Source organism: Pocillopora verrucosa, chromosome 6 (assembly GCF_036669915.1).
Source record: "Pocillopora verrucosa isolate sample1 chromosome 6, ASM3666991v2, whole genome shotgun sequence".
Lineage (NCBI taxonomy): Eukaryota > Metazoa > Cnidaria > Anthozoa > Scleractinia > Pocilloporidae > Pocillopora > Pocillopora verrucosa.
Genome location: NC_089317.1, coordinates 14,332,129 through 14,348,938, shown reverse-complemented (window position 1 = coordinate 14,348,938; position 16,810 = coordinate 14,332,129). Strand labels below are relative to the sequence as shown.

Sequence of the window (16,810 nt, the reverse complement as noted above, 5' to 3'; positions counted from 1 at the left end):
ATCATTTTGGCTCCTTGTCAGCGGTATGATCACAGAATTCATGTAATGGACACGTAATGACATAACACGGTGACCATACCGCTGACAAAGAACCAGTATTGTTTCTATCAAAAGTGCGCATGCGTTAGTCTAGAGATCAATTAAATAAGGTATAAACAATGAGTTTGAAGACAAAGTTGAAACATTAGTCAAAATATTCTGAAGAAGAGCTTCTTTTGAAGTATTTTAGCTAACCCTCAGTTGGTTGTTTCTAAAAATGAACAAGTTCGAAGCGTAAGTAAACGTTTTTTTACTGTTAGAAAATGACTTTGTGCTAGTTCAGGTGGCTTTTCGTCACCCATAAAATTATTGATCCTTTTTTGGCCAAAAACAGTCTTAAGTTTGACGATTCAAATAATGGCGATAGTACTGATGACAAGGAGGACGACGAATTCGAACCAAGAAACATGAAGGTAAGCTTTTTGTGCGTAAGTGTGTTGGAAACTTTGTGGGTTTGGTGAATTATATGATTGAATGTCATCAGTTAGTATGATGATCAGGGGCTGGATGTTCGTGTAGAAGTCCTTGCCAGCGCTTGTTCCCGTGGGGTTTTATCTAAGTGCAAGGCAGAACTGATCGTAACGTAAAAGTAGACCATGGTACGTAAACTCATTGCGGTAGGCTCAAACTGATGATCAATAGAGGAATGATGTTACGATCATGGTACCATACAATATACTTTTGCACTTTTCCACTGACAGTGTGACAACTATTGAAGGGGTTATTGAAAAATTTCCACTAAGGGATCCTATTGCCAATTACATGTTTTAGTTCAAATCACTAATTAAAATCTAAATTGAGAAGCATGTCTAGTTTGGCTTTTAAAACTTTGTAAAGCTACCCAAGGTTTTGCTGAGAGTTTGGAATACAGTTTGCATTAATTAGGGTATTAATGAAGAGTTTGTTAGGTTATGTGCTTGAAAATGGTTTCAAAACAGTATTGTGTTGATGATCTGCTTAGCTTATCATGATTGTAGTGATTTTGTACAATGTCATTATGAAACAAGAGAATGTGCTATTAAGATTGACATTTTTAAAGGCATGTCACCTAGATGTGATTTTCGTTAAGTACTCTGACAGATATAGGTTTATATTATATGTAAAGAGAAATAAATCGAGACAAAAGGTTTAAGCGAACTGTTCTTCAGTCGATACAGAAGAAGTAACCCAGGCTAAACAACAGTTGGGAGCCCCATGAGGAACCATGTCAAAAATACTTGATCTTTCTTGGAACAAGGAACAAGACACAGTCTGTGTAAAAGTCCCATCTGAACAAGTGAAGTTGACAAAGCAAGGAATCCTAGTCAAACTGGCAACAATTTGTGATCCCCTGGGACTCATCTCACCAAAGACACTTTGTGGCAAGCTCATTTATCGGTCTGTTTGTAATAAAAAGAGAGCATGGGACACAGAACTATCACGTGACATGGTAAAGGCCTGGTTAAAGTGGGAGGGCAGTTTGCCACAAAGCTTTGAAGTGCCAAGATTGCTTGCCCTTCATTGAGAAGAGATTGAGGGGGTTAAGCTACATTCCTTTGGAGATGCCAGTGCAAATGGAGTTGCAGCCTGTGTTTATGCTGTCATTCATCAGGCGGCCAGGATAAACCAAGGTCTGATTGCTTTAAGGTCAAGACTCTCCAAACAAGGCCTGACTATTCTGCAGCTTGACCTCGTAGCCATATAGCCGTGAACCTGATAACCAACATAAAGAGGCTTTGAAGGATTACCCTTAACAAGCATGCACTGTTGGCTGGACAGTTCAGTTGCCTTGTATTGGATTAGGGGGCAAGGGGAGCACAAGCAGTTTGTGTTGAAATTGTGTCCAGGAGATAAACAGTCATCATGGTGTCACATGGTGTTATGTCCCTACCGCAGAGAACCCAGCTGATCTCAGAAGTTGTGGAGGCTGTCTAGAGGAAGTAGATCAGTGGTGGCACAGGCCCAACAGGCTTGCAAGCTAAGAGAATTGGTCAGCCAAAGCTAAATTTGTTTGGAAAGTCCTGGCAGTGGCAGTTGACGAAGAGGATGAGGTCGAGAATGTATTATGCAGATGTCATATATGGAAAGCTGTATGTGTGTGTGCGTGGATGAGAAGATTCGCACACAACACTCTTTGCAGTTGAGGAAGAATGTACATTAAGGAACCACTGACAACTAAAGAAACAAACCAGCTGAGACTTCATTGGGAAAGGCAGGCTCAAAAGAGTGGTGAAGTTGAAAAGGATAGAGAGGTGTTGAACTTGTAGTTAAATCAGGAAGGCCTATTGGAGTCTCGGGGCCGATTGCAAGGAGATTACCCAGTGTATTTACCAGAAACCAGTCTATATTCCCAGCGAATTGTTAAAGCGCACCTTCAAACCTTGCATGGGGGAGTGGGGCTAATGATGATCAAAGCTCAAAACTGATACTGGATCCCTAAGTTGAGGAAGCTGGTGAAGAAAGTTTGCCCAAAGTGCCATGGATGCAAAAGATTTCAAGCAATGGCAAAGGCTACCCCACCACCTGGATGCCTTCCAACCACCCATTCTGAAGGCATTAACCCATTCCAAGTGATAGGAGTCAACTATGCTGGTCCACTGTAACATCGCATATCAAGACAAGGAGAGAGAAAGGCTTATGTTCTGTTATATGCCTGCAGTGTTATGTGGGGGGTCTACTTGGATATCTTGCCAAGTTTGGAAACAGAAGAGTGCTTGAGGAGTTTGAAAAAGTTCATTGGGAGGCAAGGGAGACCAGAGCAAATCTATTCTGGCAATGGCAGAACATTTGTTGGTGCTGCGAAGTGGGTCAGGGAATAGTAATGTACTGCTCACTGTATTGATACAGCTGACCTCTGCAAACAAGTCAAGCACTTGTTTAAGTGTAAGGAGGTAGTGTGGTGACATTTGTCAAAAGAATAAGTGTACAGCCTTCGCAAGAAACACTGTGCCTAAGCAACTGCTCAAGGAAATGCACCAAGAAGGGATGCGGCTGTTGCAGTGTGCCTACACATACAGAACATTGTTCGAGATGAAGAGTGATCTGAAGCTGATAACTATTTCAGCTGGACTGAACTTTCATATGATATCAAGAACTGTTACAAGTTTCATTAAGAAGCTAGGGGGTAACTATATAACTTTTGAGGCATTTCTTTACTGTATTGCTAAATTAACAGACTGCGTACATGTACTTTGTATTCAACAGACCAGGAGTGATGAAAGCATCAATGGAGAAGGGATTAGCGAGGAGGAAGAGAGAAGAATTAAATTGCAAGCTGAGGTATTTTTAAATAGAAACACACACTCGACCAAGGCTTGAAATAAATTTTTCTTTCCACTGGTTCTTTGCTCCTAAAAATTTAACACTGGTAATTGGTTGTAAAGAAGTTGTTTAAGCTAGAATTAATTTTTTTTAAGAGAAGAAAAAAACTTTTTACCTTTCATTTTAATATAATTTTTATAGACCCTTAGAACTCTGAATTTTCACTGTAATTTTTCAAGGAAATTTATCATATTTTCAAGAATTTCATTTATGATTCGTTTTGCTAAAGACCACTCTTATATATCTTAGGGCAGCTCAGGTCATTTTGCCAAAGTACCACAAAACATCTAGGGATTGCTTATGGCAAAACTTGATTGACTTCTAAGTGACCAGAAGTCTAGGGGGGAATTAAGTTCGGATTCCGTGCTCCAATGCTCTACCACTGAGCTAGACTATGTTGAGCAAGGGTTTGTAGGATGAAGATCACTCAGTCAATGTTGTTCAACAGCCATATTTAATATTTAAGAACAGTATCTTTGTAAATCCTCACAGAAGGTAAGTCAGCCTTAAACAGAGTTATTATTTCCTAGCTTGAGAACAAAATTGTGACTGTTGGTGATGGAGAGCATCCCCTGCAGTGTCCTCATGCTTTTTGGTTTTCACGAAGAGCACCAGGAAAACTTCAGTCTTCTGCTAATTATGCTGACAATATAAAGTTGGTTGGAAAGTTTGCATCTGTAAGTTTTCTATTTCCTACCATTAGGTTATAAAAATATGTGACAAAATTTGAAATGAAATTAATTATTAATATTTGCTTTACTTGTTTGGGAATGTAGCATTAATGTTATCAGTATGGGTTGGGAAAGGAAATGCTATTGTCTGCTCTTCATGAATTATGAAAATTACAAGGAATTGGATATCCATATAACAGTTATTGTTAGCTACATGTACCTTGGATAATTACACAATTTTATGAACATTAAATTCTTGTGATAACGGATCCCATATTAGTCTTAACTATGAGCTTGTGGTTGTCTAAATATTTTTGCAGATATGAGATGAAACAGATACAAAACCCAATCATATAGTACATGTAATTATTAAACACTAATTTACAGTTAAAAAAGTAGGCATTGACTGTGTAATTTTTGTCATATTGTTTACCTCAGAAATGTACCATCAAAATGTTTAATACCTTCATTTTTATCCACAGGTTGAACAGTTTTGGAGATTTTATAGCTACTTAGTAAGGCCTGGGGATTTATCTGGTCATAGTGATATTCACCTTTTTAAGGATGGCATTAAACCAATGTGGGAGGTAAGTCCATCAGATTTAACATTTGGTGAAATTTATTTGCTGTTTTTTCCACAAAGTTAATGATATTTCTTTTCCTTTACATGTGAAAATTATCTCAGCCATTTCAGCTTTGATTGACAGGAATTTAAGAGATGTTCTCAAGTACCACAATTTTAATTGATCAGATGTAAATGCAAACAAGAACTTATTTCCCTTAAGATTATTCCCCTTTTTCTCTGGAAGGTTCACTGCAACGTAACAGCTGAGAATGGCAAAAAAATGAAAATACAGCAGATTTCTATTCATTACCAACAAGGAGGTTTTGGTCCAAATATGATTCCAAAATTTTCAAATCAACAGCAAGACTACATTTTAGGAATAGATAAACAAAGAAAATTATGAAAATAGGTTTGTTTTGGATGTCTTCTTAATGATAGACAAATATCATAACCCTTATTTCCTTGAGGTGTTGAGGGACATTGAGATAGACAACTATCGGGCAGTGTTTTGAAGGAATCAAATGTTGGATAAGTGTTAGTGGATAAAGCTAAGATTTGTCACCTTGTTAAAGAATACAAAAACTCAAGGCCTTGTTCACTGCAGTTTACTCTTTGGTTATGACATAATAGGCTTTTATGATGAAAATTGAAATACACCCATACAAGTTACTGTATATTGTGTGTCATTATACATCTGATTACTTGCTGTGTGAACAGTTTCCTATTTTCCTAAAGTTTAGAACAGTACGTTGTATAACACTGGATCTGAATTTTTTTAAGATGTGGCGATGTGAATGTTTCTCGGAATTTGTGTTTATAACCTACATGTACCACAACTCATGATAAGAATGACAAGTGATTACAACACAGATAATTTACTTTGAGTTTAAGTCTTAGTAAAAGCAGGTTTTAGTTCACTTTTTCTAATTTCTTTTTGCAAACTGTAAACAGGTAAATAACAAATTACTCTGAATAAAATTACATAACACTTGGTAAGTGTGAGCATAATATGACCCCTTCCCTTTAGATATTGCACATTAAATGTTTTTCCAGGTACATGTGATGAAGCACAATGCTCCTTCAAGGGAAATGGAGGCCAAAGTAATGGCAAGGGTGAAAAAAAATTATGCATGAAGTACTCGTCAGACAAGTGTGTTAATCATTTTGTTGACAGTGGTAATGTCCTTTTTGCAGGATGAAGCTAACAAATATGGAGGAAAGTGGATAGTTAGACTGAGGAAAGGACTAGCTTCAAGATGCTGGGAGAATCTTGTAGGTTAAGTTCACTTTTTTTAAAATTTTTCTGCACTTCTTAAATCATTATCATAAAAATTTAACTCTTAAAACCAACTTTGCTTCTCCACACATACAACACCTCTTAAGTTTGAGTTAAAACATTTCTTCAAGTTATTCAATCTGTATAAATTCTCTAAAATAATTTTTTTTATATTTTGATGGTACAACACATGGAAACTGGCAAAACCAGTTTTTAATTGTTACCATTTTGCTAGTAATCAAGTTTTCTCACTGAAAGAACTAACAGTAATTGTTTAATAATTATAATTGTATAAATATAATTGTAGATTCTGGCTATGCTTGGGGAGCAGTTTATGGTTGGAAGTGAAGTTTGTGGAGCAGTGATATCTGTACGATTTCAGGTACTGGCATTGACTGATAATGATGACATTAATGATGACCCTGTGTGTTACAAGTCAATTTGTGATTTCAGATGAAATTGTAATTTTGCTCTTTATTAATATTGTCAATAGCACTTTATTCATCTGATACATCCCTTACTATATGTCATAATTACTTTTCATAACATATTGAAACATAGCTCAACTTAAAATTCACAGGTACAATACACTACTTATGTTACTGAAAATGTGTTTAACATTTACACCACCAAAAAAACTACTTGAACACCTGTAGATTTGGTACAGAAATACACATGGACCATCACCTGATATTTTTTCTTAGTACCATAGATGAAAATTGCATAGTTATTCTTGCATCACTGCCATTAGCCTCTGTTTCTTTGTATTCACTTTTTTAATTCTGGCCAAAAAAAAAATTGAAATAATTCACTTGTTGATCTGCAAGTCTGAGGTTGGGCATGACAATATTATTTGTTGTTATATGAAAATTATTGAAATTATTTCGACCTTCTGTAGGAAGATATAATCTCGATATGGAACCGAAATGCAGCTGATCAAGCTACAACTACTCGTATAAGGTAATATTGGATATAGAGTGTTTTTTGTGTTTGAGTTCATTTCAGAAAGTAAAGTGCAAGTGAGAAAATATATATCCTAACAAACATTTGCAAGTTGGAATCGTGTCTCCAAAAAATTTCAAGGAAACTTTTTGGGTGCAAAAAGTTAATTATACCTGACAGCTGAGACAGGAGACGCTGTTGTGTCAGCAACCGGCAAGCGCTTTTTCCGGAACTGCTTACGTCACGTCGAATTGTTTTTAAAATTGTATTATTGACCAGTCCAGCTACATACCTGTGGTTTCTAGATGTAGGTGACGTAGTCTCTTCGCACGGTCACTGAATAAGGTGAATGTTTGCGTTATTGTAGGGACACACTCAAGAGGGTTTTGAATCTGCCACAAAACACAATCATGGAGTACAAGGCCCATCAAAGCAGTTTGAAGTAAGGCGCTCTGTAGAGCCTTCCCGTCCCCGGCCTCAGTCATGTCCATGCTTAATTTTCTTCCCTTTCATTAGTCAACACCCCTCCACGTGACCTGCCACTAACTTCATAAGATCCTACCTGTAAACATAAGTTTGCTCAGGTGGAGTGCCGTCTAAATGAATTTTGTTGCAAATAGGATTGTGCCCGTGCATTGTGCGTAGCGGCTGGGGCTAAAATGTGCCTGAGCCGGGCCCCGAACATAATTTTGCCGGCGAACATAAACTCGATTATTTTATCAACCATAGTCTTCATATCAGGAACTGCTTTGGTTTCTTTTGAGATATATTGAACGTCATTTTCAGCAGTATTCAGTGACTTTCCTTCAAAACGTAGCGTGCGGCATTATTTCCAATAGTGTTGCACAACTTGATGTCCTAGCTTTTTACAGTATCTTATCTTTAGTAATCTCCCCAACCGTTTTCTCTTTTTGAATAAAATTGGATTCACGAATTATTTTGAATCAATTACTCAAATGAATTCTTCTATTGATGTTGTGAAGTACTTAATTAACTCCCTAATCTCAATTTTGTTTATTTCTAGGGATAACTCAAGTTTTAGAAATACAGATGTCTTTATGAGATGAATTTCTACAGCCTACATGTTTGAAAAATAAAATATTCCTTGATGAATTGCAAATGAGTACGTTCCTGTTGAGTTATGGCTAAAAAAAAAAAAGATTAAATAGAAATCAGTCTCCAGTGAGTGAAGTGATTCGAGTGTGCATTACCGATCCACTTTCTTTCCTATCCATTGCCTTAAGTTTCAAAACCCCATAATCCTTTTTCTAAACACTATCTTTCCTAAGTATCATTTTTTATCAGTGCGTTTTGATATAACACCATTAAAAGCATGAATGAATTCAATAAGATTTTGGCCTTGTGTTTTGCGTCCTACGAGGTTTTTCCATAAGCCCCTGTTTCCATGCGAACAAAAATCGGCACTTACCGGGCTAGACTAAACTTAGACTGATCAAATCTGTTTGTTTGTATTGTCAGGTGATACGCTCTTTCTGCACTAGCGTTTCAAATGATTGGCAAAGATATACCAAAACTACCAAGTGCACCGTTTCAATCATCCACACAAACAAAGGATTTCTGGAAACTGCATCGATTAGACAAACTGCAGCGACAACACCAACACGCAAGACACACCAAAAACAGAAGAACCTCCAATTTTTCGAATGACAGCAATGCCGCAACATAAAGAAACCAGGAAAAGCGCACCAATTCCATTAACTAAACTAAACATATTCCAAAAAGGACGCACTTTACATGATTGAGACGAGCAGGGTAGGGGTAATCAGCGGTGCCATCGGTACCCTCGATCAATTCAGTTTTAGACATTTCCGTGATTGCCCACCCAGTATATAATCCACTAGCTAGACGTATACATAAACAAACATTAGTATAGAATTCATTTAGATATTTAGCTTTTCTTTTCAATATGGTAAATTTCAGAAATATGTGTTTCAGCAAAAACAACATGGGTAGGACTCGTAACTCGTACCAATGCTTTTAAAGATCAAGCATTTTTCGGAGAACCCTTTATTGTCGCTTCATTGAGAAATCGATGGCACGAATTCAAAGACACTGTTCTCCGAAATATTTGACACTGATTCCTTGAGGCCAGCAATTTGTTCATGACGTTCGAACAGGCGATCGATCAACCGAGAAATTGCCCTACGTTTTCCCTTACCTGCAAATAACATGTCTCCATTTTCTGTAGCAGAGAAACGAGCAAATCGCTGGTGTCGAGGGGAAGACGGCGGCAACTCCAGGGAATGGCTTCGATTTCCACTCATCTGAATCAAAATCAAACTCTGACGATGCCAAGGTTTGAAGGGACCATCGTCCAACTAAGATTAATCTAGATAACCCAAAAAAAAAGCCAATGTTCTTTGAAAGAAATAAAACCATACCGCCTTTGTAAAGCGGAAGATGGTAGTAGATTTAAGAGGATGGACTAGATATCAAGTGATTTAGGACAAGAAACCTCCCATGAACGTCACCGTTTGGATGGCAAACTTGTGCCCAATCTCGCACTGCACCACCCCAAGGCGACGATGAAGGAGCGCTCATGGTCAGAAGCCAAAAGAGGTATGAATTTTTCATGATCGAGACAAACGAGAGAGAGCTGGTCAAATGTTCCATTGAAACTCTCCAAGGGGTGTCAAAGTCGGACTGAAAACATTGGCTTTTGACGATGGTGAAATATTGTAAATAAAAATATAACATGTACGCGGTCCTGGACTGTGTAAAGGCCTTGCACGTTACTTTTACTGTTCCGTGTTAAAGTCGTTACAACGACTTTAACAATTAATTAAAATTAATGACGCAAGTAGCTTTTCATATGGTGTAGATGGAAGTTTCAAAATGATAGTTCACCACGGACTGGATTAGGAAGCAACGACAAGCTACTGAGGTGGTCTACCTGTTCCAGAGAAGCAGTTTGAAGACCGTGGTTCTAACAGACGTTAGATTGGCGCACTTGATTGTGAGCAGTCTAAGAGACAAGATAGAGGAACTTACACAATTCCCGTGTATATTTGAAATTCTTGAAATCACGGAAACATATCTTGACAAAGAAATATCTGACGTGGATATAGATATTCCCGGAATAAAGTTCATAAGATTAGCTGATACGAAGGACCGAAAAGATGGAGGATATATACTGCATCAGCACGCAGAGCATTTACAAGTAATACGTCGTAAAAGATTTATTTACACGAGACTTGTAACGGGTGATATGGTAGTAATTTCAAAGGATAAACTGGATGACCAGTGAGTTAAGACAAGAAACCTCTCACAAACGCCATGATCTTAGTTTTACGTTGATAGCAAACTTGGGCCAAGTCTTGCACTGCTCTCATTATCATTCCCTTTCCCCAAGGCCACGATGAAGGCGCGCCCATTGGCCTGAAGCAAAAAGCACGAAGTTTGCACTTTTGAGATGAACGGGCCAGTTAGGCTGACTATATGTTCTATTTCTACACTCCTTGGGGTATCAAAAGTCGTACTGAATACAATGATTGTTAACGATAGTGAAAAGTCATCTGTTTTCACCGATCAAATATCAAAATAGATGACGTATGTGTTCCTGGACTGTGAAAAGGTCTTACAAGTTACTTTTCCGGTTCTACGTTTTAGTGGAGAAAAACTATCTTCATGTCATCGAATGATTTTGGTCATACTTAAACTTAATGAAAATCACATTTAGACGTCTCACTAAATCTGTCTAAAGTCGTGTTTTACAAGGTACCAACGTAAGTTGATAAAAGACGATGAATCGCCAGCTGAAACGAGAACACACCACAAACAACAGTCATGACCACCAAATCAAATCACCATTACACGGAATATCACCCCTCTTGACCTATCCTGATGACTCACAAAGAAACTCCCTCACACGAATAAAGAAAGTGGGTGCGACAATACGGTATTTTGCTGCCGTTATCACACCTTTTTTTTTTGTTCAGTCATACAGGCAGAAAGGGAGGAGAGTTGTGAATAGAGTGATCCTGTTAAAATTACTCGTGTGGCTGGTACACACAATTATGATAACGGGGTTTGAAAATGTTAGATTTAGACTGACTGTCGCAAGATGCAGCCCCACACCGACAAAAGTTTTAGTGCTAGCCATCTCAAACGTCGAGATGACTTAGTCTGTACCAAACCTGACGAAGGATCTGGTGTTATTATAATGGATAAGACTAAACGGGTGGGAGACCAACAAAACACTATCGCCCTTTATTGGAAAATAAAGAATGACCTTCACACCTAACATCTTGCCTAAACCACTTGCAGATACTCTCTGCCCCAAACAGGTTTTTTTGAAAGTTCTTCACTGTAATACGGAATGAGTCTCCGATACTGTCTTAACATTAATTCTGGCTTGTCGATCTGGCGGAATTATTTGCAACACAATTTGACCCAGAGGCGTTTTCTGAAAACTATTTATTCTTCTCGTCTCAAGAGCACGTTAACATACAAAAGAAAGTCGGAAACAAGAAATCATCACAACGTTCAGTATCTGCAGAAAATCAAACCGCACACACATCATCGATGTGCTGACTGCCAGTGGGGTAGCTTGCTGTTTTCTCATGGAGTACAACATGTAAAGTGGGGAATTCAATAATAGTCTTCTTGTTCAAACAACTTTTCAAAGTCTGTGAAATATCTAGCTGGTGATACCTGGAAAGGAATCAGAATAAAGTAACCTTTACTCCAAAATAGCGAAAAGCCAATATGGAGACCTGGAACGCTATTTGTGACCAATCAAGGAAACGTGGACATGGTCTCCAGTACAAATGAAAAGTTGTGGTAGGATTTCCCTCGGTGCCTTTTGGGCAAGTAGATACAGTTAGAAATAAGGTCTCACTTTGCCTATTATTTTTAACAACAGTTACTGTGGATCTTCGCGCGGTGATAATGGACACAACGGTCATTAATTACATGATAGGAAAAAATGCTATCTTATTGATGTTAATTTGCTGCAGTGGCTTTTTTATGGACGCGCAGGACTGTTCTCACACAAATCAAACTTGTCAGTTTAAATTTGAGGTCTTTCACTACTGAAGAAAGGATCAATGCAAAGTCATATAATCGGATTTTTCTTTCAAATGACCGAGAATGAGGTGAGACCGACTGTTGTTCTTTGTTGAGAACTGAATGACATGGCACGAACCGGAATGAAAAAACCAAAATTGTTTGCGTGCGCGAGATGAAGAGTTTCCAGTTAAAGGAAACTGAGTAATATACAAGATACAAAATTCTTGTTTGTTCTGATCTTGGCTAAAAGGGTTTCTTTTTTCAGGGCGAGAATATGCTAATAAAATCACGATGAAAAAGTCATGCTTAAAGCTAAACTAGACTTAAAAAAAAAACAATTGAAAAAAAACTTAACTCTTTTTTGTTAAGCTACAATCCTTTTACCCCTTTTCCTTTCGTCAATATTGGCAATTAGAAAATTGGAATATGTTGAGTACACTCACCATTTAGAAGGAAGCAGTGAGATTCGAGAAAAGTCGATAAGGGTTGTACTTTTGTCAGAGATTAAAATTAGAAATATATGATTAAAACTGATATCCTTGACTATTATATTTTATGATTGTGTCAATAACAAAAAGCTTGAATGTGACTGGAAAGGAACTTAAACATGAAACTTAACTTTACCTAATTTCTCTTCCAGGAACAAGCTCATTTTTTAAAAACACACATACTCCTTGGGTTCCAACTTCACAATACTTCTTTAAACTATTAAAATAAAACATTAGAGTGATGGCAATGAAATTGCTTACTATAATTATAACACTTGTATACTAATCTTTGGACTTTTTTGTGATTTACAATCAGGTGGCCATATCTCAGGGTGAAATAGCTGAATGAATAAACATACTTATAAGCTTCTTCTAGTACTTGGTTTATTGGAAGATAATCCCTGAGGCTAAAGATTGTGCAAATTATGAACTGCAAGTCAAGATATCTTTCAGCCAAAAGCATAAATCTGTTGACCTTTCAGAAGACCAGTTCTGATTCATCTATAAAAAACATTGTTTCAGAGCTATGTGTAAGTGGGGTAGTAAGTTGCACATTATATACTTTCTTTTGGCCAACTACAGTACACTACCTTTGTTTGTACACAGCATCTGCTTTCTCAGGGTCTATATACTTTCTAAGGGCATCTCCTAAACTTTCTTGCTCTGAAACACTGCAATCCATTTGTATCACCAAAAAAGAAAGCAACAAGAGAGGAGTACCTCATGAGACTGCTTTTGATGGGAAAAATTATAATGATATACAAGCAAATCTGGAAAGTATAATTTATATAACATAGAAAGTTCATGACATTAGATGTTTTGAAAGTAAAACACATCTCTAAGAGTCCAACCATTTGTCAGTATATTCCACTCCAACTTCAGGGAATAACCACTGAATTCTCCACTTTATGCACTTTTCTCTACATAGGAAGAGAGAGAAAGAATTCTTAAATTTCAAAGTTGCTGATGAGTGATTAGCTGCTATGAGACCATAGAAATGAGGTGGAGGGTAGAGCAGTTTAAACCTGAAAAATTATAGCAGAGCTTGCAGCACATGGAAGCATGCATGCAGTGTGGCCCTGTATACCACCATATTCACAACTGACAGCTTATCTGTAGTGAATGGTCAAATGTGAAAACTAGGAACTATAAATTATTAACAATCTGTCAGTAAATAGCAATCCTCTCCAGTGAGCTGTTGCGAGTAAAGAAATTGCCTGTAATGTATATTACTTAGTTACTTACTTTCTGTTAAAATTTGTTGTATTCTCCTTCCTCCTAGACATTCCATTTGGCAAGATCTTTAAATCCACACCACGTTGCTTTGCTACAAGACAAAGCTGCCTAACCTAAACAATTTAGAGTAATCAGACAAATAGGAAGAGTGATGGGATTGATTTTGCTTAACTTTGTTCTCTGATTCTTGATCTCTCTCAACCAATCAGATGCAAAACAAAACCCTATCATGACTTGGTTACCTACATTTCCCTGTGTTTTTGGCAGCTAGCTTGTTTTCAATTTGAGTTTTCATAAGCTCTTTAGGATATTTTCCTTTGTCACGATTGGTTGCTGTGATTATTATGATACTCAATTGAAAAGCACTCTATTATTAACAGAAAATGGTTTGGGGATCATAACTTGTTGATGTTGAGAGGGAACCTGCTCCTGCATAAGTTGATACTAAACAATAACAGGTGGCTGCACACATTGAATCACTTTTCTAGTCTCATTAAATCTAGATCTGTTTGACTAAATAAAGTTTTACTCAAATTTTTTACATTGAATGCCCTAAGGAAGTAAAATTATGATCATAGACAGCCAAACATAAGGAATTTAGAAATGAGGCACAGTCTAAGGACACTCCTATGACTTTCACAAGTTTGCACATTTTTCAGTATTTTTCTCTGTTTTTAAGTCAGTTCTATCAAAATGAAAACCTCCTTTTTAACTGCTGTATGATGTAATCATTGAAGTCTACCAGTCAGTAGCTTGTAAAGGGCATGCTGTAGAGGTCAGTATTTATAATTTCTTGTAAAATTGCACTTTTTTTTTACGGGTTTAAGTGTTAAGAAAAATACTAAATGATCATTATTGGGTAGTTAACTACAAAATTAGGTAGACAAACCAGTTTTCATTTGAATCTGAAACCAACCTTCACTCAAGTTGTCAAAAGGTCAGTTATCGTTACTAACAATAAACATAGGCATGCCTAGCACGCTAGAGTTATTTTTTCAGCTGGGTGAGTTGAGTGGGACAGTTTCTGTACTTAACATTTTCATTTTGTTGCTGAAAAGAGCATAACTTTCAAAAAATGAAAATATCACTGAAAGACATAAGAAACCTAATTTATCTGAACTCACACAGATATTATGTGATCTACTGTCTCTATTGTTTACTGTTGTCTCCTTCGCAGCTGTTGTTTGGTCTTGTAACACCATGCCCTCTATTTCCCGTTTGAGAGAGAGCATGTTCTGTGACAAGACCAAATACTGTTTGCAAAAGAGACTACGTTTATTGCCGTTCCTCCAACAGAGAAAAAATCAAAATTATTCGTCTATGGTTAGTTACCTCAAAAATATAATTCCATGTAATTTTACTATGAAAAGCAAACTGACACTTTGTTGTACCTTTAATAGACCCTTGATTGGTTGTTGTCTATCTGGACTTTACCCTCTCTGTGTGAATTATGTGATAAAATGGACCTTGTTTTAGATGGAATTAACGCACAATTGGGTAAAGTCCAAGGTAACTTAAAGTGACTCTAAATTGTGGAAAAAGTTAAATGTGGGAGGATTGTGTGGAAAACACAATATCAATAGCATTTAATCTATGTGAATTTTTTTCAGTGGGGTTGGACAATGCACTTAGAATACGTGATAAAATGCAGGTTGTTTACAAGAAAATGACACGTGATTGAGCAAAGTCCTATGTGGCAAAATGGAATTTGATTGGTGGAATACAATTCAAGCATGTGAAAAATTGCCCAATGTTCATGCAGTGCAATGATTGGGTATGTTCTGATTGGACTTTGAATGCTGTTTTCATGGTATGTGATGAAATGCAAGTTGTTTGGCCTATGCATATGGACTCTGAAGTATTATTTTTTGCATACTTGACACCAATCTCAGTGAAGTCCTGGTATCATCAGCACAGCAAGGAAACTTCACTTAACTTTCAAACACAAAACTACACCCACCTGGAAGTTCTGATGTCTTCTGTTAAACTTGCTTTGACTATGATGTGCTGTAGAGTTCACAAGTCTGTCCATGTCCTCCAAAAACACAAGGTCTATAAAGCAGAAGCAATTTGTTAGCAATTTCCGGGAATCACATATATACAACATGCAAACTACAAACTGGACAGTCAGAGGCATCTGGTCGCAAGGGTAGATTATCTATTTTACTTTTACTTCCCTTCTCTAATTTATCAACCACTCATACCCCTGTGTTTACCATACTCATTTCTCCAAATGAAAGTGGTTCAGGGTTTGTATTTCACTGTTTATTGGCCCTAACATTAGATGCTTACCGGTAATTACGATAATAGAAATGATCATAAAGGATGATAAGTTGTTTAACTTATTTTTGTTTTCATGACATGCTAACTTGAAAGTGTTGATTGATTTAAAAACAAACCTTGTTGTACCTTGTTAAGTCTTAAGATTATTTAAAATCCATGAAAAGCAATTGTTTTTGGTATAGCCCTCAATGACCATGGAAGCCCATCTGGAACTATTTGTAACGTGAATATTCACCACAACCCATTTTGTGATATCAGCGATTTTCATACACATGTAATTAAAAGAATTTTAAAATTTCACCTATCACTAAGATTTTGTGACAAAGAAGGTTACTCACCCGATTGTAAGTTACTGCATTTGAAGTTGTCAAGTGATATAAACTTGGTCTTACAACGTACTCCTGAACACTGAAATTTCATCTTGTGACTCTTCACACATCTTAGACTAGAAGTTAATCACAACAAATAACTGGTTGTACTTAAAGTTAACTATTAAAGTATTTGTGGAGTAAAAACCGTGATTCTACAAATATCACAGAATAAGGTCAGCAATTTTTTTTATCTATTTATTGACAAATTCAGTTTCTAGCCGAAAAAATAACAAATCCTTCCTCGTGTAAGTTTCTTTACATTCAGACGGATCTTACTCATTTCTTGTCTTAAAACAAGCTAGTATACATGCATGTGTCCCTAACAGATCGTAATTTTACAAAATCCGTTACCTGCATGTTTTTTTGGCACATGTGGGACAGCAATATCTCGCAGTGTCCTCACAACACATCGCACACTTCGTGTTTGGTAAACTGTCCGCCATACTCTGGCCCACGTGTAACCGTATCCTCCCCTGCAAGGAGAGACGTAGCGGAGGGAGAGTGTGGGGTAAAGCGTCGGCTATTTTTAAACTCGTACCTAGGGGCCTCTCGGTTAGTTTTTTTCTATGGACGATTCGGTAAGAGGCTGAGCCGGCTGAGATGCGGTC

At 37.1% G+C, this 16,810-nt stretch overlaps 2 protein-coding genes across 2 annotated transcripts; one reads left to right on the top strand and one right to left on the bottom strand.

The window, feature by feature from the left end:
- Window positions 1-125: 125 nt before the first annotated feature.
- LOC131777756 (eukaryotic translation initiation factor 4E type 2-like) lies at window positions 126-7,913 on the top strand. Its single transcript, XM_059094087.2, has 10 exons — window positions 126-273; window positions 374-452; window positions 3,223-3,297; window positions 3,870-4,016; window positions 4,493-4,597; window positions 5,770-5,847; window positions 6,159-6,233; window positions 6,750-6,811; window positions 7,161-7,235; window positions 7,818-7,913. The coding sequence occupies exons 1-10, from the start codon at window positions 257-259 to the stop codon at window positions 7,858-7,860; spliced, it is 756 nt and encodes a 251-aa protein (XP_058950070.1). The 5' UTR covers window positions 126-256; the 3' UTR covers window positions 7,861-7,913.
- Window positions 7,914-11,215: 3,302 nt separating this feature from the next.
- On the bottom strand, window positions 11,216-16,684 carry LOC131777748 (box C/D snoRNA protein 1-like). Its single transcript, XM_059094078.1, has 8 exons — window positions 16,554-16,684; window positions 16,170-16,276; window positions 15,509-15,600; window positions 13,558-13,661; window positions 13,164-13,232; window positions 12,903-12,983; window positions 12,449-12,529; window positions 11,216-11,467 (listed from the first exon to the last, which is right to left on the bottom strand). Exons 1-8 carry the CDS (start codon window positions 16,643-16,645, stop codon window positions 11,317-11,319), a joined length of 777 nt encoding a protein of 258 aa, XP_058950061.1. The 5' UTR covers window positions 16,646-16,684; the 3' UTR covers window positions 11,216-11,316.
- Window positions 16,685-16,810: the final 126 nt, after the last annotated feature.

Bases quoted from the DNA above. Each gene is read 5' to 3' on its own strand.
- LOC131777756 (XM_059094087.2), top strand. The intron at 3,298-3,869 runs GTATTTTTAAAT...ATTATTTCCTAG, and splicing joins GAATTAAATTGCAAGCTGAG to CTTGAGAACAAAATTGTGAC. The intron at 7,236-7,817 runs GTAAGGCGCTCT...GTTTATTTCTAG, and splicing joins GCCCATCAAAGCAGTTTGAA to GGATAACTCAAGTTTTAGAA.
- LOC131777748 (XM_059094078.1), bottom strand. From the start codon at position 16,645: ATGGCGGACAGTTTACCAAACACGAAGTGTGCGATGTGTTGTGAGGAC. The intron at 13,233-13,557 runs GTAAGTAACTAA...CTTCCTATGTAG, and splicing joins ACAACAAATTTTAACAGAAA to AGAAAAGTGCATAAAGTGGA. The intron at 12,984-13,163 runs GTTGGACTCTTA...AATGGATTGCAG, and splicing joins GTGGAATATACTGACAAATG to TGTTTCAGAGCAAGAAAGTT.